This window comes from Larimichthys crocea, chromosome XVII (genome assembly GCF_000972845.2).
Source record: "Larimichthys crocea isolate SSNF chromosome XVII, L_crocea_2.0, whole genome shotgun sequence".
NCBI lineage: Eukaryota > Metazoa > Chordata > Actinopteri > Sciaenidae > Larimichthys > Larimichthys crocea.
In genome coordinates, this window is record NC_040027.1 from 7726806 (window position 1) to 7748978 (window position 22173).

At 45.6% G+C, this 22173-nt stretch overlaps 1 protein-coding gene across 5 annotated transcripts in view; it reads left to right on the top strand.

Moving 5' to 3' along the window:
• mast2 (microtubule associated serine/threonine kinase 2) overlaps positions 1–22173 on the top strand; it is a 130840-nt gene that overhangs the window by 59996 nt on the left and 48671 nt on the right. The window contains exon 1 of one of the 5 annotated variants that reach the window (XM_027290110.1): positions 2404–3901. The exons of the other annotated variants lie outside the window; for them this stretch is intronic. Within the exon in view, the coding sequence (XP_027145911.1) occupies positions 3863–3901 (39 nt within the window). The 5' untranslated portion in view covers positions 2404–3862. Of the gene's footprint in view, positions 1–2403; positions 3902–22173 lie in introns of those variants that run through there. 5 annotated transcript variants of the gene reach the window in all.

Sequence of the window (22173 nt, forward strand, 5' to 3'; positions counted from 1 at the left end):
CTGCCAAACATCTATTTTCAAACTGTCTTTTACGCGGTGACAGAACAACAAGGAAGTGTCGGACAGACACAAACCGCACATCTCCGTCTTCAGCGGAATCTCAGGAAAACAAAACACATCTCTCCATCATAAACCGTTTCAGAGATATTAACAATCCTAAACCCAAAGTGGTGGGAGCAGAGTCTGTTCTCCTCGCTCTGACTGCGTAAACAGGAAGAGGAAGACGTCGGTGTCTGTGTACAGACAGTATCTAGACGGGTAACTTGCTAGAAATGCTCTGCAGCGACACTAGCGGCTGTGACCTGATCGCTCTTCCTGCAAAGCCAACGGGGAAAATGGGCAGCGAGCAGTGCCGGGCAGAACACGGGATTTGAACGGGACTTAATGTGTCGAACCCCCATGTAAAAATCGATACTTTCTGGGGAAACAAAATATCGATATATATCGCAGGATCGATAAAATTGCTCAGCTTAATTATCAGAGGTTTACATCAGCCCTCTCAGCCCGACTGAAGGTGGTTACAGCAGGATATTAACGAGCAAATGAAGCTCGAACAAATATGTGACAAGTACGTCTGAGCCGACAAACCAGCTACTTATCCGGGCCTCTCCAGACGGTCAGAAACCAGTCGACCAGTCATCCCAGTGAGCCAGTCAGTCTCATTGTGGCTGTGTGAACATTCCTCTCTGTGGCCTCCTTTGGCCTTTGCTCTCATTAACACAGAGGCTCTGACCAGGAGCTGGGGGCCCGGCAGAGAGGAGGAGGAGGAGGAGAAGGAGGAGGAGAAGGAGGAGGAGGCCTCACACTGTTTCACCAACATTACTCAAAGTCTGGGTTCTCCTCACAGAGACTGAACATACATCACAGTGCGTTGTGTTCGGTGTATTCCTGCATGCAGACTGAGAGAACTATTTTCTTCTTGGTTATTCAGCCCACCCGTCCCTGCTCATTAACAGTCTCTCATCTCTTTGTGAGTCATCGCTCTCTGTGGAGCGTAGGAGGACACCAGCCACTCTGCCTTCTCTCCACTCTCCACCTCCATATCTCTGCCTCCTTCTTTCTGTTTTCTGTCCTCGTTCTCCCATTTTTGTTTCTGTCTCTTTATCGCAGAAGAGGCTCAGCAGTTTAAAAATAGCGTCCTGGTTTGCTGTTATCTGTGATCCTGTTTTTATTCAGACAGAGCCTTAATGATCTAAATGTATCTGATAAAACATGTTTCCAGGAATCAGCTCTGCGTCTGTGTCTCGTTCTGTCCCGGTCGATAATTCAGTTCAACGTTTCATGTTTTGAAAAACGTCCGTCACAAGCCAACGAGAGCAGTCCAAAAGATATTCACGTCACACTGATGCTGTGTTAATTATTTAATGCATCAAATCACAAATGCTCCATTTTGCCACAAGCATGTTTTTCAAATGGAGCTCCAACTTCTCCGTAAAGAAATCATTTCCCCAGTTTGTTTTTACCGGGCGAGACGTCAAGAATGATTTCTCATTTTGTGCCAGAAGATCTGCTCAAAGCCTGTCCAACACCTTTGGGATGGACTGTAAGTCGGATCTGATCACCCAACGTCAGTGTTGGACCTCAGTGATTGTTTTGTGAACAAAATCCTGAACCTGTGAGGCAGCTGGACTCGAGATCATGTGAGGATTCATCTTTCCAGGCTTCAAGTCCAGACCACAGCGATGTTTTTGTTCTTCTCCTGGCTTCATGGCTCGTAGATCTGACCTGAAGTTCGTCTGTGATAGATGGTGATTGTCAGATGGTTCATCCAATCACCTGCCGGGTGTTTCTTGAAAGTGCCTGCCCTTTAACGACGGTTCTGTGTAAGAAACCATCTGCTGCAGGCAGAATAACAAATCTCTGCAGCAGGTTCAGCGTCTGATGGCTGATCTGAGAGCAGCAGAGCGGAGGCTGTGTGAGCAGCAGAAGATTAATGAACATGTTTTCTTCAGGTGACACGTTAAAGCGTCCACATACTTTTGTCACATTTGAGAGGACGCAGCCAGTGAATGCTGAAGAGCTGCGATGTGTTGAATTAGTAATCATCCGAAGCCTCTGATCAGCGCACTCATGATTAATTCATCCATACACAATAATAAAACATGAACCACAGATTGTTCTGTGTGTGTGTGTGTGTGTGTGTGTGTGTGTGTGTGTGTGTGAACACACCCTCTTGTTTTGATTAGAGCGAGCGAGGCTGTGGCGGTGGACACGGTGCAGAGGAGTGAGGGGAGGAGGAGGAGGCGGAGCGTTTGTCCTCCCTCCATTCATCGCAAACGAAGTCTCTGTCCTCTGCCGGCGCCTGATTGGCCGCCTCCGCAGAGAGAGAGGGAGAGAGAGCGAGGGAGAGCGTGTGATGAAAGGACGGGGGAGGAGTCGGAGCATGTGAGCATACTGACACATAAGAGAGAGCAAAGAAAGCAACAACAGAAGAGACGGAGAGAGGCCACATCTGTGCTCCTCTGAGAGGGGAGGACAAACAGTATCTGCACTCGTCCTTCCTCCTTCGTTCCTCCTCTTGTGTCCTCACTCCCAGCTGTGCCGGATCTCCTCCTTCCTGCAGCCGTTTGGAACAACACCAAAGATTGCGAGATGCAGGAGAGGACGCAGAAGAGGACAGCGGAGATGAGGAGATGACTAGCGTGTGTGACGGGCTTGCATGTGGTCTCGACAGTTGTGAGTGTGTGTGTGTGGGAGTCCCTGAGCTCCTGCCGGCTTCAACCAGATGGAATCTGGCCCGGCCGGTTGGCATGGAGATGGATGCGAGGTGCCTCCTCGCTCAGTGGACCGCTGCTAGCAAACAAACAAGCTCTTGTTTTCTGTCCACTCTCTGTCGCTGAGGCGGGTCCGGCAGCTTTAAGCGTGTGATTTTTGTTTTTCGGGATTCTCTTTCTGTGTTTTTTTTTCTCGTCCCGAACTGAAAAAGTGATCGAGAGAACGCAGAGCTTCTTTTCTAAACTCTGCCGACTCTGTCTGTCCTGACCGTCGCTCTTGGCGAAAGAAAAGTCGTGAGGGCCAGCACCCTGCGTGTGTTTCTGCACAGATTTTCGGGTTCTCGTCCGGGACAGCTCAGTTCTAATTAGGCCAGAGGGTAGCAAGCTGGTGCCTTTCCCATTTAATGTTTCGCCTCCCTCTCTCCCTTCTTCATCCACCCCCTGAGGCCCCATTGTCATCATTAATTTCTATTGCGAGTCGTCCATGAATAATGGAGGTAGCGGAGTCTTCTCTGGACTAGTGCCTTAAGGGTGTGAGGCAGACGGGAAGACGAACGGAGGGTTAGAAAACAGAGCCGAGCGCTGGAGTGCTCACTCAGAGGGGTGTGTCCAGCGGCGAACGGATGAATGGAAGAGCAGCCGACAGAGGCCGAGCTCAGGAACAACACGTGCTGTGACGACGAAGCAGAGGAGAGGGCCATCCTCAATTACATCCAGACCGCACCTTCCTCAGCCGGGAGTAAACAAAAGAGATAACGGAAGGGAAACATCTTCTCTACGGCCTTTTTGAACATTTGTTGCGAGATGCCCAAGTGGAATATCCCTGAATCTTTGGGCTTCAAACGTTTGATTCTCTTTTAAAGTGAACTCACCTGCAGCATCAAAGAAGAAACAGGACTCGCAGACCTGGAACATGAGCAGGGACTTGCTTTGAAAAGGAGGCCGTCTCTTAAATAAAGTATCGTACTTGGCAGCTCTACAGTCTCTGTTGGCATGATCATTGTTGACAGTTGATAGACAAAGAAAGGAGGAGCAGGAGACTGTGATGTAACTTCCTCCATGTGGACCGGCTTCGTAGAAAGTGCCTGAACTTTGTAGCTTTGTAAAATAAAAAAAGAAAACCAAAAGACACCTGAACTCACAGAATCATGGACGACTCGAGTATTCTGAGGCGCAGAGGACTTCAGGTAAGACTCAGTTTGTTACTCAGGATTCCTCTGTAGTTCACAGGGGTCAAAGGTCACGCACAGAATTTGACTGGGAGCGATCGATTGGGTGAAGGGTTAAAGGAAAGAATGCGAGCAGGAAAACTTGTTGGTACAATGACCTCCGTGCACACGTCGTGATTGTTTTTGATGGAGTCATTGTTGAAACACACACTCCTTCACCCGATCACGTTTCCAGCTGATAAAAGCATACCAGCACTCTCAACACACACTCACCATTACGACAGACATATCCAGTTTCTCTCTGGTGGCAATCGGTAAATGACGCCACAACCCAGTGAGCAACAACAAGCCCTCGTATATCAAAACACACAAGATATGCCAAAAAAAAGCAAACAAATACTGAGACTAGCTTCTCAAATGTGAAGATTTGCTGTTTTTAACTGAATGTCTTTGGCTTTTAGACTGTTGGTAGGTTAAAACAAATGTTAGGGATATTTTTTAGGTATTATGTACAAGGAAGATTTTCAGTCATCCAGGTCAGACTATCCATTGAAGGTTATTGTGGTTAACTGGACGTTTCTTGAAGATGTTTCTGTTTTCGTTTTTTTAATCCTGCACTTCAGATGTTGTTGCTATCCCACTTTAGTGACTTTGTGGTTTCAGGGCTGTACATGAGGAGGTTCCCAGAAATGTTGAGTCAGCAAACATTAGACAATCCTCCTTCCCCCCCAATCCGTCTGTGAGGGAGCGAGGGGAGGGTACCGTACGTTGGAGTCAGATTCAGCATCCAGCCTCAGATAACCTCCTTCCCATCAGCCCCCCCCACCACCTCCCTCCCTCACTCTGAAGCCGCCAGGAGAAATCAGGATATAAGGATGTGACAGGACGCTGACACACTGTGTTCTACATCCAGTATTTACAGTGTTTAAATAGCTTTGTGTGGAGACGAAGTAGGCCTCGAATGAGGACACCAGGCAGAGAGAGATGACCTGGATTTGCTGAGACTCCAGGACTTCATTGCACCTGTTCTATCTCAGGCTTTAAAGGTCCAGTGCATCAGATATTTACAGGACACGACAGAACTATGTTTCCATGAGTGTTTAAGAGGAATAGTTGCTTTGGTTACCTTATAACAAGACTTTCACATCTACAGATATTTCTTTCTTTCATAGCCCTGAATGGACAAATGGCTCTCGATAAGGCCTTTTGTATTTTTAGTGCATTTCACAACCACTGTAATTTCTCCTTGATGCAATCAGCAACTACACCAACAGTGATAGTACCTTGTAATGTACACAAAATATAACAAACTCCCTCATCTGGTTTTTGATACCTTTTATTATAGTATCGTTATGATTGAAAATATAATTACATATCATCTGCATAGAAATGAAGATGACTTTTAAATGTTACGTGATAAAGGAAGGAACACCTCAAAAAACATGAAGGTGGTCACCAAATGTTTTTGTGTTTCATCTCACTCTTATTTTGTGTTTTAGTTACAGTCCAGTTTGCTGCAGTAAAAAGCTGCCATACATCTTCATAGTCAACAAAAGTGTTTGACATTCTCGAGTTTGGAGAAATACGAGCAGACGAGTGCAGCACAGGTGTTCTGGAGAAGAGGAATCTCGGCTATTAAGAGCAGCCTGTTGTTATGCAGTGTCTTTTTGTAGGATCTCTGTTTACGCTCACAAAAACTGAGAATGATCAAAAGACTGAAGCTTCATTGTGAAACTACAAGCACACATTAAATCCCTAACTGTCACACTGTGGAGAAGAAATGGGAAGCCATCAGATGATTCCTTTTATGTGAAAACTTTGCCAAGCAGACGAGGCGCTGATTGACAACTGAATATTTGTTTGTCTCCACGCAGCACTTCTGTCTGGGCTCGGTGTGTTTGTGTTTGTTGGGGAGGGCTATCCCCTGGCATGTTTTGTTTCTGTAAATCCCTTTTAGTGGCCGGATGCCCACAGTTGGCAACAAATAGAGTCGGGTGGACGGATTAAAAACATGACCGACAGTCTGAAACCTCAACCCCTAGAGGCTGCAGCGTCGAATTGAATAAACTCCACACTCGTGATTTAGATTTTCTTGGAACATCACCAGTCATGGAGCTAAAGTGTAAACGTTTATCCCGAAGGTGGTGTTCTAGGAAACGTATCAGGCTCATTGAAAGGAAAGGTTTTATCCTCTGGGGAGCAGGAATGTCATTGGATATTCCATGGCCTTTTTAGATTGTTATATTTCTGGTTTTGAGGTGGAAATTATGTCCCAAAGGTCAGACAGTCAACTAAATCATCCTCTGGAGTCCATAAATGTCTGGAACAGCTTTCATGCTGATTAGGCCGTTTTATTTTCACGATAAACGATCGAGTGTTGGTAAGTAGAAAGGTCAGGGGACGTTCATGCAATCAAGCCACTGGTTGTTGAGATTCTTGCTAGAACAGTTGCACAGTTAATCGTTGATTATCGTTCTCCAACGTGATGTTTTGAAGCTTGTCTACATCTCATAAAGGCCTGCAAGCAACGACTAGTTTCATTAGCTCATTAGACAGTCATCTGTTAATCAATCATTTGTTTAAATGTCAAACAAGAATGCCACATACACAAACTGAGACCGGCAGATGTTTGACATTATACCTTTTATTAATCGACAGAGAACAAGTTATTATTTGGTGAGTTGATACTTAAAATCATTAGTTGCCAACTCCAGGTGAGAAGTCTTACCTCGGACAGATGGACCAGTCATCATCCTCATCCTTTAGTGGAACATAAAGACCAGCATGGCTCTTCAACACGATCAGTGTCTGTTCTTTGTGTGAAGCCCTGTCAGGTCAGTTAGCATATAGTCTGAGGTCAGAGGTCACCACTCCATCAGGACTCCATCGGGCTGCTCTGATGGACTGAGGAAGATGGAGGAGACCAAACGGGGGCATTAAGAGCCCACCACTTGACCTCTGCTGGGAGGGACGGTAAAGAGAAAATGTGGTTAGGGTCAAAGGTCAAACAGATAGTGACCATGCTTAGCGTCTAGATCCTGAAGCTGCTTATTGCTTTCTATTTGCAGATCTCTGTTTCTAAAACAGGATGTGGGGGTGAAGAGTGAAATATGTTGGGGCAAATAAATGAACCACAGAGGACAAAACAATGAAACGGCTCTGTCCAAGACGAGGCTCATTAGTACGGCGGGCTGAAGTGTCTGTACCGATGAGTGCTGCCTGCGTTTACAATGCCTCTAAGGACCGTGGTCGTGTTTGATGGTTTAACTACAGAGTGAAGACGAGTCTTTTTACTGTGATGCTGCCAATGAACGTCTGTCCACAACAAACCAGAGAAACACATGCCCGGGTAATCTACTCATACCCTATACTAATTTTAAAAACAACAAAGGTACAGTGGTAGTGAGATGACATCATCTCTTGTTTTATCTGCATTGCTCTCAAACTTGCATTAAATTGCGGCGCACATCGTTGGAGTGTCGCCCACATCCGCTAATGCCACCCAACTAACCTGCTTCCAGATAAATAAAACGCTCGCTTTTGCTTCGCCTTCTAAACTTTACCTGTCTTTACCTGCCACCATTTTCTCTCGACAGCCCAATGAGTACTGCACATGTGCGACTCTCATCAGCAGAGGAGCTACTTACATCTTCAGCTCTGTATGTTTAATTCTTTGCTAGATTTACTTGCCTGATGACAAACTGAAATGTAACATATGAATACTCAAACCTTTTACCTGTAAAGACTTGTAACTATGATGTTCCTGTGAGTAAGCCTTGACTAAAGCTATTTCATACTGGCACTGAAACCAGCAGTGTAACACATAGAAATCCAGATGCATCCCAACAATTGGACGACTTTATTTGTCTCAGCTCGGATCACAAAGCCATTTTATGATTGCATGTTGTCATGCCAGAGCCGGACGCCTGTGTTCTGGCCCGCTTGCTGTTATGTTATGAGTGCCAAGGTATAGTAACACCTCCGTTTCTCTCCTGCACTCCAACCAGTCGGCAACACTCCAGAGCCTCCCCCGATATATTAAAAAATATAGCCTTTAATGGTGAGGATTGTAAAATACGTCCCTCAGCCTGTGCGTGAGTGCTGTGCACGTCTGTGTGTGTGATCATGTGTCCCGCTGCAGTGTGAGAAGCTGGATTAGTGCTGCCATTCACAGCTCCAAACAGCAGCAGGCGTTTTCCCCTTCCAGAAACAAAAGCCTTTCTGTTCCTGACTGCGTATTAAATCCAGAATCTTTATCGAGGCTCTGTGCTGACATCAGCCCTGTCTGGATACCAACACGGATGCCGTCGACTCGTATCAGGTGGCATCTGCTTCCATCCTAAATTGCTGTCACATGGATTTAGAGACGATTCTTCACTGGCGTACTCTGTGCTCCGTGTCTGCTCGCTCAGATTTCATGGAAATGAAATACAAGCAGGTTTCCTGATCTGAGTATTCCTCAGGGACTATTTCTTCTGCTTAATACAAAAAAAAGTGTATTCTGTGGTTTATCCAGAACATGGATGCTGTTTCTGAAAAGAAATTCTCCTGTGAGCATCACAGATGAATCCCACCCCCACAGACAGAAATCTCAGACAGATATCTGAAATAAAAACAAGACTGTGTGTGTGACTAGACACCAAAATATATCAGCTAAATTCTTTTCATTAGCGCTTAACCTGTAGATAATTTTCTTGATTAATCGATTAGTCTTTGGTCCTGGTCATGGAGAACTAAACCAGACAATATTCACCTTTGAGAAACTTCAATCTGAGAATTTGTGACTCAGAGTGACTCTAAACTTTCACCAAAATAGTTGCAGATTAATTAAATGGTCGACTGCTGATTAAGCGACTAATCACTGCAGCTCCAAAACTTTTATGAATTATTCAGAACTGAGGAGTTGCTCCACATAAAGCTGCTGTAAAACTACAGTGAAGTAATTAAAGACTGAGTAGGAGTCTTTTCTGTCTTTATTGCTCGTTAATCAACCGGCGATGCAGAACGCAGTGAAAGCTTCTGGATGGTAAACACTGGAAGGACGGCACAGACAGATGCTGAGAAACCCACCAGTGAACAAACTCATATCTGTGTCTGCTTCGTCTTTAATGATTTGAATCTACACTGATTTAAAAACTGATCTGTAGCTGCCATACTCAGTCATATACAATGGCAGAACGCTTGCGATGGTTGCCCAGTTTGGGCTGCACGTCTGTACAGATTCTGACTTTGTGAACTGAATATGTTGCAGTTTTTGAGTTTGGTTGAACAAAACAAGAAGTAGAGTTGTATTCCCTTGTGAGTTCCTGCTTGAAGGTTGACTCTATAGATATAAATCTGTATTCTATCTTTTGGTTTTGGGCTGCTAAACAACCAATTTAGCAGCAGTGTATTGTAGATTGCCTGGTAGCCCTAAAGACCAATGTGGCAGTCTATGTACAATATAGGAGTTTAATGTAAGGTATAAATCATAAGGTGACACAGCAGACTACCTACAGTGGTGTTTAATATGTTCAACCTTCACATGATATTTGTTCTTTGGAGCGCTCAGCTTTCCTCTCCTCGCTCTGCTCATTATCTTCATTAATTTCCTCTCAGACTCTTGTTTCTTTTTATTGATCTCATTGACTCTCGTCCTTTTTCTTGCCCTCTTTTAATCATACACTGTATTGGCTATAAGTTATAATGGTGCCCCTTGGAGGCAGCGGGCTCTCAGGATGATGGAGAGATTCTGCTCCTTCCCTCCTCCGCCTCTTCCTTCCTCTCCTCCTCCCCCTCCGGCCACAGTTGACCGAGCATGCCGCTATACCTCCCTCGCTCTCAGCCTTGTGAAATATTGATAACCCTGAGGTACCCAGCCTGAGAGAGATAGGGAAAAAGAAATTTAACTTTTCCTTCTATGGCTTTAACCCCTGAACGCCCCTTCACCGTACAGGGCTCGCAAAAGCTCAGCAGCTCTGAGTAATCTTGTATTTTGGCAGGGAAACAGTGTCAAAGCAAAACAGGGTGAGAAATCCATGATAGGTGAGTGTGTGTTAAAAAAACTTGGATGAGGCGAATGGACGGCAAAATCCAGCCAATTAAAAGCAAACGAGCAAATCTCCTTTATGGATTAGGAGTTATTAAAAGTGTCGGGTTCAGCGGGAATGGACCTCAGTCCTGTCGGAGCTCCTCTGGGAGTGTTTGATTGTGTGTGTGTGTGTTGTGTTTGCGATGGCGTGTCTGCCGGTGATCCAGACTAATGAAGAGGCGGGAAGGCAGAGGAGGTCTCTGGGCTGCAGACGGGCGGTCAGCTGGGTCGGGTTAAGGTTGAATATTATCAAGGAGACCAATGAGACGGCCTCAGAGCTCAGCCAGGTAAGACTCAGGACATCAGAGCTGTTTGCATTGTTTTCCACCGCTTGAGCTTCCACTGGTGCTCGTTTAATGACGCCATCTTGTTGCACCCTCTTTTTCTGGTTTTCTGACTAGAGAATTGGCGCCGCCTTCTTCTTATCGCGTGAACCAACTCGCATTTCTCCTGCTGTTACAGGAGGTCAAATCTGAAGGGCAGGTTTGCTGGATTAGCATTGCTCCAGTTGTTTACTCACAGAGCTGAATTCCACCCACGAGAAAAGTCTGGCCTCGTAAAGTTTCACAGAAACATCTTGTTCCCTCCAGTTGTTGATTTTCCCTCTCTGGAGCTTTTATCCTCCTCGTGGTGAATCGATATCCTGCTCCCGTTAAGCGGTGCAATAACTTGTGACCCGGTCCACTGTTCTGCTGAAATCACTGCAGCAGCTGCTGCCCAGAACATCAGCTACTACGGCTGCTCAGCACAATGCAGAGAGCTAATAATGGACTGCGTGTGCTCGAAGAAAAATGGACGTAATTTCTGCCGGCTTCCTGTTAGTCTATCAATAAACCAGACATATAGAGGAAGGCGAGAGCGTGACTGAGTATTTAATGCTGTCAGCTGTAAAGATCCCTCTGTAGCAGTGATTGATTGTCAGTGACGGAGCTACATTTCCCCATATTGAAATAACCTTGTCTCATAAAGTTGAGTTACCCGGAATATTTGCACTGATTTGTCTTCATTGAACGAAATAAAGAAAGCTCGTCGAAGAATAACATCGATTACAGGAGAAAATACAGAGAATGGTAGAAGCAGAACATTTTATGGCTCCAAGCTGAGTCTTAATAACCGGTATCTGCCTACAGAGTCTGAGACGATACTTATATTCACTGGAATGTTGATTAAACACGAATCCTGGTGATGTTTGGCTGAGTACTTTAACCAGACGCACTCAGGAGATCTCTAAATATATGAATGACCTGAATTCCTGAAAAAAATAGACTCAAGGTCAACTCGGTTGTTGTTCTGGAGCTTTCAGTTATACGTCATGATCTTTATTCAGGTTGAGAATGAACTCTGGAACTCAACCTTTAAGCCAACCTGGGCAAGAAGTGCTGTATCTGCTGAAGAAGATCATGGGATGTGATAGAAAGCTCCAGAACATTTACTGAACGAACCTTTGAGGTGACATTTCAGTATCCAGTATCCAGACAATTATTGATATTCCATGGATTGTTCTTTATCGAACAAAAATGACAAATAATTGGTGGTTGCAGCCTTTTAGATGTTTGAATTTAAATCTATAAATTTGATATCTTTGGTTTGGACAGAACAAGCTGCAGAACGCACAACAGCCGTTTTTAGCATCATAAAACATTAACTGACACCAATAATTGATGACAGAAATCCGTCAGTTGCAGCCTGGGTTTGAGTCTCACAGTGTGATTGGATTTGCTCAGCAGGTGGCTTGAACCCAAGTTCAAAAAGCTTCACACTACATTTTAATTACAATGTATTATATGCCGTATTGTCGTCCTCGCAGCTTCTTTTTCGGTTGAACCTTCCCTGCATGGTTCCACGTCCAACCCCCCTTTTTCCTTTTACCCGCCTCCCCTTCATCTTCCTTTTATCTGCCGTCCTGCGGGCAGACATCTCTCAACGTGATAAAAGCTAAAGCCCAGAGGGTGGCATGCCTGCTGCCATCCTGGTGTTGAAGTGTAAGGGGGAGGTGGAGGGGAGTGTGTGAGGGATGTACAGCACTGTTTGACTTATTGTAATCACCCACAATAACCTCACCGCTGAATAAAGAGGAGCAGACAGCACAGTTCTTTGTTTGCTTCCCTTTTCCATTAAACTCAGACACTCCAGAGGCTCGTCGAGTCGGAGGGATTTTATTCATGACGTTTGAACATTTTCAGTTCTGCTGCCAGTATAATACCTGAGCTTCAATCCAGATACCAAAATGATCCGACATTTCCGACAGCAGATGAAGAGCCTCTTCAGGACGGAAATGTTCTGAGATTATAATGGGAACAGAGAACAGTATTGAGTTCTTTGGATGATTGAATTCGCTCCAGTCTTTTAGGATTGGGCCCAGATATATATTTGTCTGTTGGATAGATATTTGGCTTGGGATATTTGTTTTGTTTGTTTGTTTTTAATGTACAATGTTTAAGGGAACATTTGTGCGCTCATTGTTGGGCAGTGAATGAATGTGTTGATTCTGGTGGATTGATCATATTGAGCTCTTAGATTTTCATAAATCTGTAGCCTTAGTGGAGATTTTAGGGATAGGGTATGTTTGCTCTGGGCTTTGATTGGTGACATTAGTGGAAAAAATGGTATTTAGAGAAGTCGTACAGTTTTTAGATTCAGCATCTGGACAAGATAGAAGATGTTTTTACCCCAATCATGTAACATATAGAGCCAAAGTTCTCAAATGTAAAGTAGCAGCTGGTCGTTGCCCAAAAAGCCAAGAGGGTCAACAGTTTTTGTCATTGGTGTAATCCTCGCGAACCTAACAAGACTAAAATCCAGTTTATTAATATCTAAGGTTTTTCTAACATCGCTGGTGTTTTGGACGAGGTCTGCCTGGATGGTCGTTGTATTGTTGGGTATCTTCATCGAGTGAAGGTGCTGATGGGATTCTTCTTTTTTGTTCTTTGAGAAATTTAAACTATAAAACCTTTTTTATTTAATAACGAGGCTCACGTTGTTCTGTAATGAAATCACTCAGGCCCCAAAAAGTGTCACATACCCATCGCAGGTCACATGGTGCTGCTGATCCAATGGTTTCCTTTGTTATGCTCCTCGGCATAACTCGGCTTTGCTAACAATGGTGCTGTTATTTTAACCTTCCTGAAAAGTTCCTCTCACAAAGTTCCCACAGTAGTTTATGTAACCTCTCTGTTTTGGAATGCACCACAAATCTGGTAATTAATTACCCATGGCGCATTGCGTCACGTCAGCAGATGTACCCCAGTCTGTCCCCGGGGGGGAAGCTCTGAGAGCAGCCGGTGTTTGTGGCCAATCAGGACGAAACATTGTGCAGCTGGATTGACACCAGGAGTCGTTCAGGGGGGAAACATCTCCCGACTTAAACATCAGATCTGGAAGTTTCTCATAAGCAGACGTGTCGAGAGCGGGCGGATTCAGAATCCACGGGTCCACACAGAGCGTCATTGTCAGAGCGTACAGCTGAATGTGAGGATGTGTGTGCATGGGCAGCTGAGGAATGAGACTGGGTGGAAGTTTGTGTCGTTGTTAAACCTCGACTGTCAGCGAACAGCCTCGGTCTCCACTGCGGATCTGAGTCCAGACTCAAACTCACAGATACTGAGCCCTCCATGGCAACAAAGACTGAAACACAAACTGAGAAATAGCTGCACTCCTCCTGGATTAGTAACTGTGACATCTCCTCCTCTGACACTTAGAGGACGCAGAGTCACTAAAGAGACGGACAGAACGAGTTCAGCGTGTTCTCTGAGTGTCTGAATGAACAAGGCCAACAGTCATCAGCCCCAGCGTCACCTGAAGTCAGCCTCCTGCGTTTGCTTTATGTAACAAACATTCTCCAGGTTCAGCGTCTTAAAATGTTTGTGATCGACTTGAATAACCCGAAACCATCCCGCATTGTCTCTTGGGTGTTTGTTTCAGACCCTGTTCTTACGGTAGATTTTATTTCATAATCATTTATTGCCCAAACATGACGATAAAGTTTAAAATACTCGAGTCAAGGTGAGTGATTTCTGTTGAACAGCTCAGATGAAATACATTGTTAGTGAACAGTTTACAGATATGTTCAGTATCAACTTGTGAGATACGTTAATGAACATTTCATTATGTCATTTTAAAACGTACTCCAGCCGGCTTTGTGTTTTTGATGGTGAAGAAAACGTCGGGCTCGTCGATTACTGAATCCAGCCAACACTAAACTGTCTTAATCATCTTTCTAGAGTTCATGTCAACGTTAACATCAGAACTATGATAAAAACAAGGTAAGACTCAGAGCGGTAAACACTTTATAGTGTGGTTCTTCCTCTCTGGAGGTCTGACTCGAACCTTGAAGTAGCTGAAAGTTTCTGAGCTCTAATGGAGTCCCTGTGGAGGTCAGGACTTCGATGTTGAGTTAGCTGATGCTGTAAAACCACATCCAGCCCCAGGAGCAGGTTAAACACAGCTTAAAGGGCTTAGCTGGACTTTGGCTGCTGGCTGGCCCTCTTGTTGTTTGTTCTAGAAAAAGAGAGGGATGATGGATGATGGATGGATGAGGGAAGGAGAAGAGTGGGAACAGGAGTTCTGTTGTTAGCTTTCTGTCCCACGTCTTCGAGCTCTGCAGCTCAAACTTCTCACTGAATCACTGAAGTTTGCTGGTTCTCTCTTTCTTTCTTTTGTTTTAAGTCTCACTCTGCTCCTGCTTCTCTTTCTCCGTCTCCCGCCAGCAGACAAGATTAGCCAATTAGAAACGAGCGGTGAGCTCATCCGGTAGCCACGGCGACTGCTGAGAGAATAATATGAGCTCATCCTCTGAACAGAGAGAGAGTGACCTGTAACCATAGAAGCACTTCAGATCAGCACTTCAGCGGGTGGAGGCAGAGCGGCCTCCTCTTCCTCCACCCGCAGACACCAAACGGATACTTCACTGTAGACATTAAAAACCTGTAAATCTGAGCGCTGCGGAGCTCGACGGGACGTAACACGAGACACCAAAGACTAAACTGTGTCAGCGGAAAGGTGAGTGCAGGTCTGACGTCTGATTGGATGTCAAGCTTAGTCATGTCACACGCTCAGTTTAATGACTAGGGGTCCAAAATTCCAGAAATTTTCAAAGTTGGAAACTTTCCAGCCAGATCTTCTTCTTGATTACATTACAAGTAAATGTAATATATCTTAATTTCTATGCAGATGATATGTAATTACATTGACACAGCAGTAGGGTTGCAAAATTGGAAAACTTTCTATAGGAAATTAACAGGAATTTATGGGAATAAATGGGGAAAAATGGGAATTTAACAGGGAACTTAAATATAGTTGTGGGAAATTAATTTTAGCATAGTCTTGACTAAAACACTTGAATATCTGCTCTCACATGCACATAGCACACTGCTTACTGCAGGGCTGTTGAGGCCACGCCCCCCTACCTGCACAGGTGATCTCTGTACCTGGACCACACTTCAGAGCCCAGAGCACACAGAGATAATTCATGTGTCCGCCCTGATTTAAAGGTTTCTTCCTGCTTCTTTCACGCTGCACGCTTGACATACAGCAGCACAACACAGAAATCTTTTAACGTGAGATAATAAACAGATTCAGTCTCATAAATACAGACTGGTATTTGTGGGGACGAGTTAGTTGGAGGTGGATGCTGGTTTGAAATGCTGCAGAGCTTCCTGACTGCTTTCACCACATGAAGAAGAAAGCCAAAGGCCGTCTCCCTAAACTCACCCAGAGTCGATACTCTCGTCGTCCCTCCAGCTCTGCCACTGCTGAAATGAACCGGGAATCCTCTGAGAGGACGCCGTGAGATCATGGATGATTTCAAACACCAGAGAAAAAATAAGGACGTTACGATCTCGACTCTCTGTTGTGATATCAGAGCGGGAAATCCTCCGAAAATAAAACTAAATAATGCAAGAAGAGGAAGAAAAGGGAATCTCCCTCCTCCTCCATCCTCCTCATCTTCTGCCCCCTCCTCCATCCATCCTCCTCCTCCTCCTCCTCCTCCTCCTCCTCCTCCTGTTGTCTCTTCATGTTGAGTTCATCCACACGGCTGCGTTTGGCCAGCAGGCAGAAAACTTCAAAGAGTGTGAAATTGAATGTCTAGACGCCATCACTACACACACACACACACACACACACACACACACACACACACACACACACACACACACACACACAGCATCAGTCCTATTTCCTCAGGACAGTTTCTTTTCTTCGTCTTTATACTGAACAACAACAAACAGCACTCAGTCTGTTTGTCCTCAGGCTTCACGCTGTGTCTCACGCTCTCGTTAACGTTGGTACAAACATCCTTCACTTCATCATCTCAGCTGGAACCAAACCGTTAGTGTCACTAATCGATATTCAAATGTCTGCGTGTAATGTGGGATGTAAAAGGGCTCATTCAACATCTATGCTGAGCCTTGTAGCATCTTTGAGTTCATCACTACTTTTCCTGTTTGGATCAGTCTCAGTGTTTCCAGCAGCAGTTTTTCAGCTTCTTCTTCCCCGACATGGCCCAAAAACCTGAAGCTAACGCAGCCTGAAAGGTTAAATGAGGTGCAACAGAGAACATCCTCAAATGCACCTGAGGGAAAGATCACTGATCAGAGGCTTACACGATTAAATCTAAACTTGTAGAAATCTGTCAGCGATTGAAACCCTGAGACTTCAGCCGGTGACGGAGATATACACCTGAGTCTCATCCGATCATCCTGAGAGAACAGGTTGGGTTGAAGCTCGATGATATTTGCCAAATGTTAAACTCGAAAGCTCAGCATAGATTCACATCATCCACCGATCGTTGGTGTTTCCGTTGACGTGAACTGAGTGAGCTGTTCTCACACGTGTTGGTACAGTAACAATACGGCAGGATGAGCGGATCGCCCCGAGGAGCAAAGAAAATCAAACGATGTCCACGAGGCGGCTGGATGCTCTGGAGGAAGTGGAGAGAACGCGTTAATTGGATTTGAACTCCCAGATGTGAAAGAAGTGCCCTGATTTAAACGAGGACTGGAATCAGAGCGGTTTGTAGAACTGATGACGATAATTACTGAAGTCCTCTGTGGCCGACGCCCGAGCTCGGAGTGATGTTTGCTCACCCTTCATATCTCCCTCCTCGTCTGCCCGCCCGTCGCTGAACCCTCACCCGCCGTGAGCAGCTCTGACAATGAAGATGAGCCGTGAGTGGGGTTGTCTGCGAGCACAGCGGGGAGGAGAGGGTGAGGAGGGTGAGGAGAGGGTGAGGAGGGTGAGGAGAGGGTGAGGAGGGTGAGGGCGAGGCAATGAAAGAGCATTCAGACTGATCACGCCACTCTTTGTCCTCCAGGGAATCGTCTCCCTCTGTAACTGTCCATCAAACTCCTCTTTGTCTCACTTCCTGCCTCTGATAATTAGTCTTCCTCCTCCTCTTCCTCTTCCTGCTCTTCCTCTTCCTGCTCCTCTTCCTCACTGTTCACTCTCCTCTTCCTCAGAGATGAATCCATCACAGATAGTCTTCATCTTTTCCCTCAGAATGTTCTTCCTCTCTCTCTTGCTTCAGTGTTTCATCATCTCTCCTCTTCGCTCTGCTGTTTTATAACTTTATTTTATTTATTTTAAGTTTGCACTCACAGAAAACGTTGGAGAAGTTTGATGAAGCAGTTTAAAGTTCAGATCAGCCTCAGGATGTTTTACGTTTTTATGGCGGAGGTCTAAAGTTAGTCTGAACGAGGTCTAACTTATATTGTACTTAAAGTTTCCAATAAAAGATCAGTCACTTGTGCTGTTCGGTAGTTTAGTTTGAAAGTAGAAATAGTTGCTGCTTCACTTTTAGTTGATGGCGGTGTGAATTCACTCAGCAGGAGTGTTACGGCTTCTTTGTTCGATGGAGCGCTGGGGGAGGGTTTACAGTACACTGACAGACAGGCAGAGAGGGGGCGTGCAGCAGAAAGGTGCAAATTGAAGCATTTTTTGTGGGGGGCTGGATGAAGAAGGGATGACAGGCGGAGCGGTGGAGCACGCTCGTCTGGTTTCCTGATAATAAACTGAAACTGCAGGAGCGAGCGAGGGCAGACCAGAGGGATGAAAAGAGAGAAAGACACACAAAGGAATGGAAATGACTTCATTTCTTTCCATACAGATCAGCTTGTTTCTGCATACACGCGAACACGCCGCCTGCTGTTTTATGAATTCATAAAAGCAGAGCGAGATCTTTCTCCGCTCAGAAATCTGGGTCACGGCTTCACCTCTTTTTTTCAAAACCACTTTGCAAATTTCCTCTGAAGCTTCAAGTCGACGTGCATGACACTCGTGTTTGTTCTGTTCTTTCAAACGAGCTGCTCGAGTGCATCAGATCTCACCGTGCATGCCGGAGGGGGGAAGGGGTGAAATCCTACCTCTGTCACTCAGGAACAATTCCCATCAGGCCGTTGGACCGAGTCAGCGTCCCGACGCCACGTCCACAGTTCACTGCTTCACACCGTGCAGGGCTCAAACACCGCCTGCAGGCGGAGACGCTCCAATCAAGTTTCCTCATTTTCATTTTTATTAAATCTGAAATAAGTACGACGTTTTACACCTGCTCACGTCTTCAACGATATTTCTCATCGAGTGTTTCTGATCTGAAGATGCAGTGACGGCGAAACTGATCGGGCATCAGCAACTGGAGCGTTCAGATGAAACCGTAACACCAGTTATCTACATGTGTGGTTCCCGACGTGTTCATTTAAATTATTTTCAGACAGAAAGGCTGCAACTAACGATTATTTTCATTAATGATTCATCCGTCAATCATTTTCTCGATTCATCGCCGAGTTGTTTGGTCAATAAAACGTGAGAAAATGTTGATCACTGACGTCCGCCACCCAAAGATAATCCGTCCACTGTCACATCTGAGAAGCTGAAATCAGAATTTGGACATGTTGTCTTACAAAAGACGTTTCCCCATTTCCTCCAGTAATTATCTTGCGCTTCCCTTTGCGGTCCAGGTTGGGAGTTGATCATTCGAAGTGGCCAGAGTGTCTGATACAGTCGTCCATTACTGTGTGAGCACATCATGACTGGATTATTAACTGGGTAAAAATTAGGCCACAGCCCTGGGGCCCGAACCTCTAGAGGCCCCCCGAAAGACCCATTATGAGGGCCGTATAGCAGGGATGGGCATATTAAGTCATTTCCATATCGGAGCACTCATTAAATTATTACGGAGGCTTCAGCCAAGTGAAGCTGCAGGTGGAGTTATCTGACCTTTATCTGCTGCAGACCGCAGACGTTAAGATATTTCAGCCATCTGGGCTCGTAGGTTGTAGATAAACAGCTGATTTAGTTCGTCACTGATTTCCTCGTTCATCTTCTTCTTGTAGTCGTTGTCGTTGGTTGTGTTAGCAGCTCGTCAGACCTCCTCCACCTTTCACAAAGTTTAACAGGAGCAAATCTCTGGTTTGGTTCTGAGCAGCAGTGACTCCACCGGGCACGCCTCCGTCACGTAGTGGCTGCACGCGACTTCAACGTTAGAAGATGAGGCGACGAGAGGTCGTCCTGAATAACCGTTGGCAGTGATCGGTTATTGAATATTGGCAGAGTCATCGGGGGACAGTTGTCTGTCTGTCACTCTGTGGATGCTGCAGTCCCAGTGGAGAGTTCAGCTCAGCATGTTGAAACAGACACCAGACAGCTCTTTGTTTTAATTATTGTCGGGAAGCTGAAGCTCAAATCCACCTGCCAATCTGCCTCACACACACACACACACACACACACACACACACACACACACACACACACACACACACACACACACACACGCCTCCATTATCTGCAGATAAACCCTTGCAGTGAGGCGTTGCAGATTTCATTTGAATGTGTAAATTCCAATTAGGATTAGCTTGTTTTCTCTGCCAGCGCTGATAGCGGCTCTAGCGTCTCGCTGGAGGAAGTGTCGGCCTACTGGAACTCATGATAGACAAGCTGATGAGGCCAGATTAGCTCCTTTCAGTGTGTGTGTGTGTGTGTGTGTGTGTGTGAGATGTTCTTCATAGCTGAAACTAATTAGCAGGTTGTCTGTGCCGTGGAGGGGACGAGCAGCGGCACGCTGCCGGGATAATTGTACACTTCTGGATCTCCGGCGGTCCGTCCGACAGACCGCACAGCTGCACGTGTGGACGTCCCGCAGCCTGACAGGAAGTGACTGCGGAGCGAGCGATGAGTGAAAAGTGCAGCTGTGGACAAACAATAGATGATAGACGGAGGAGGAAGCTGTTCCAAAGCAGATTGACCACCGGGGACTTTCACGTTTGATGAATCAGACGTTCAAGCTTCAGTTAACACGATTCTGGCATTTTTTCCTGAATTAGAATATTAGATAATTCATATTTAGGCATTACTTCACACATAAACATGTTTCATGATGGATCATTTCGTCCTGTGAGGGAGCAACGTATCGCTCTGAATGGAAGCAGCTCGTCTTACACAAGTTTATCTCTGCGCCGCCGTCAGTCGTCAGCATTACGTCACCTAAAGGGTTAAAAGTTGGTCACAGCTGCACTCATCTCAGCTAAGAGCCTGCTTACACACACACACACACACACACACACACACACACACACACACAATCTATAACAATTATACTGTGCTCTCCCTTCACCTACACACCAGCACACACACACAGAGTAATGGGCTGTTAGTGTAGGACGAGTTGGATCTTCTCATTTGGAAGATTAAAAGCCGACCCAAATGGATGTCATCCCCCTGGTGACACACACACACACACACACACACACACACACACTTTAATGGAGATTAGTTGTGTTAATGTGTCAGTGTGTGGCCCAGGCAGATTGTAATGCTGGTCGATAGTAAAGTGTGTTATTCTGAGACACAAACACACTCACCCCTGTGTTCCTTTACCCAAAACACACACACACACACACACACACACACACACACACACACCCCTCTGCAGAGCCTCACTGGTCCCAGTGGGCCTCTGTGTCTCTGGTGGCGTCCGTTAAGCAGCAGCAGAGCGTTCATTAGGACGCCGCTCGTGTCCTCGGGACGACAACAGACAATTATCTCATTGACTCAGAGCGGCTTTATGTCGGATCTCCAGCCTTATGGACGTCGTTCATCACGCCACTGCTGATGAACACGACAGACGAGCAGCGCCGCGTTAACGTCTGTAAAGCTGCCAAAGTTTCTCCGTCATGCTCTGAGTTAGAGGGTGATGTGAGGGGCTTGCAGCTAGCAACCACGATGCTGATGACACCAAACCTTCCTAAAAATCCAGTTTTTAGTCGTTCTACTTCGCTGCTCGCTTCCAGGTGTGTCAGTCCAACTCTTCCTTCCTGCAGAGGTTTCACACTAAAAGCCTTCCAGCTGTTCACATAGATTCTTGTCAGTTCCTGTTAGGCTTTTAAAGTGAAACATCTGCAGGAAGTCATAGAGTTTAATAACCGTACCTTAACCATCACAAGACCTGACATGTTGGGTGTTTGATTTAAAGGGATAGTTACGAGGTTCTAATCCACAGTGAGTGTGACGGCGGTCAGCACGCCATCACCGTGAACGACGTGAAGCTACAAAACAGATTTTAACTAGACCTGTTTCACAGATCTGTTTAGTTTTATAACTAACACCATATCTTCCTTTATTCTGGATGCTCGGCTCTGTCAAAGTCAAACTAATCTCTGTCAGATGTTTCTGTTTTCACGTAGTCGCACATAAACTTAGTTTAACGTCGTGATCAACAGTTTTTCTTCCATCAGGTCGATTTGTCGTCTCTGTTCGGCTCTACGTCGATTAATGGACCGGACCATTTACACAGTAAACATCAGTGTTTTTCCATTAGCCCGTGTGTGTGTGTGTCTGTGTGTGTGCGAGCCTCTTTGTTGTCACTTGGTCCTCATCAATATTCACAGTGTTCATAATGAATTCTGGCTGCCGGCTGCTGCTGCAGCTCTAATTGTCTCCGGTGGAGCTCGGCTCCCCTGCATCCTCCTGTTAATTGCATGTTTTTAGCTCGACTAAAACATGTTATTATGAACGGACCCCTGGGTGGAACAGCTCACACACACACACACACACACACACACACGTACTGCTCATATTGACGGTTAGACATTTACACACAGAAACACACTCTGATGAATATCTACTCTCATGTTGCTCTGCAGACCTAAAGGCCAGTAAATGTGTTTGATCATGGTGTGTGTGTGTGTGTGTGTGTGTGTGTGTGTGTGTGTGTGTGATCAAATCAGTGTTT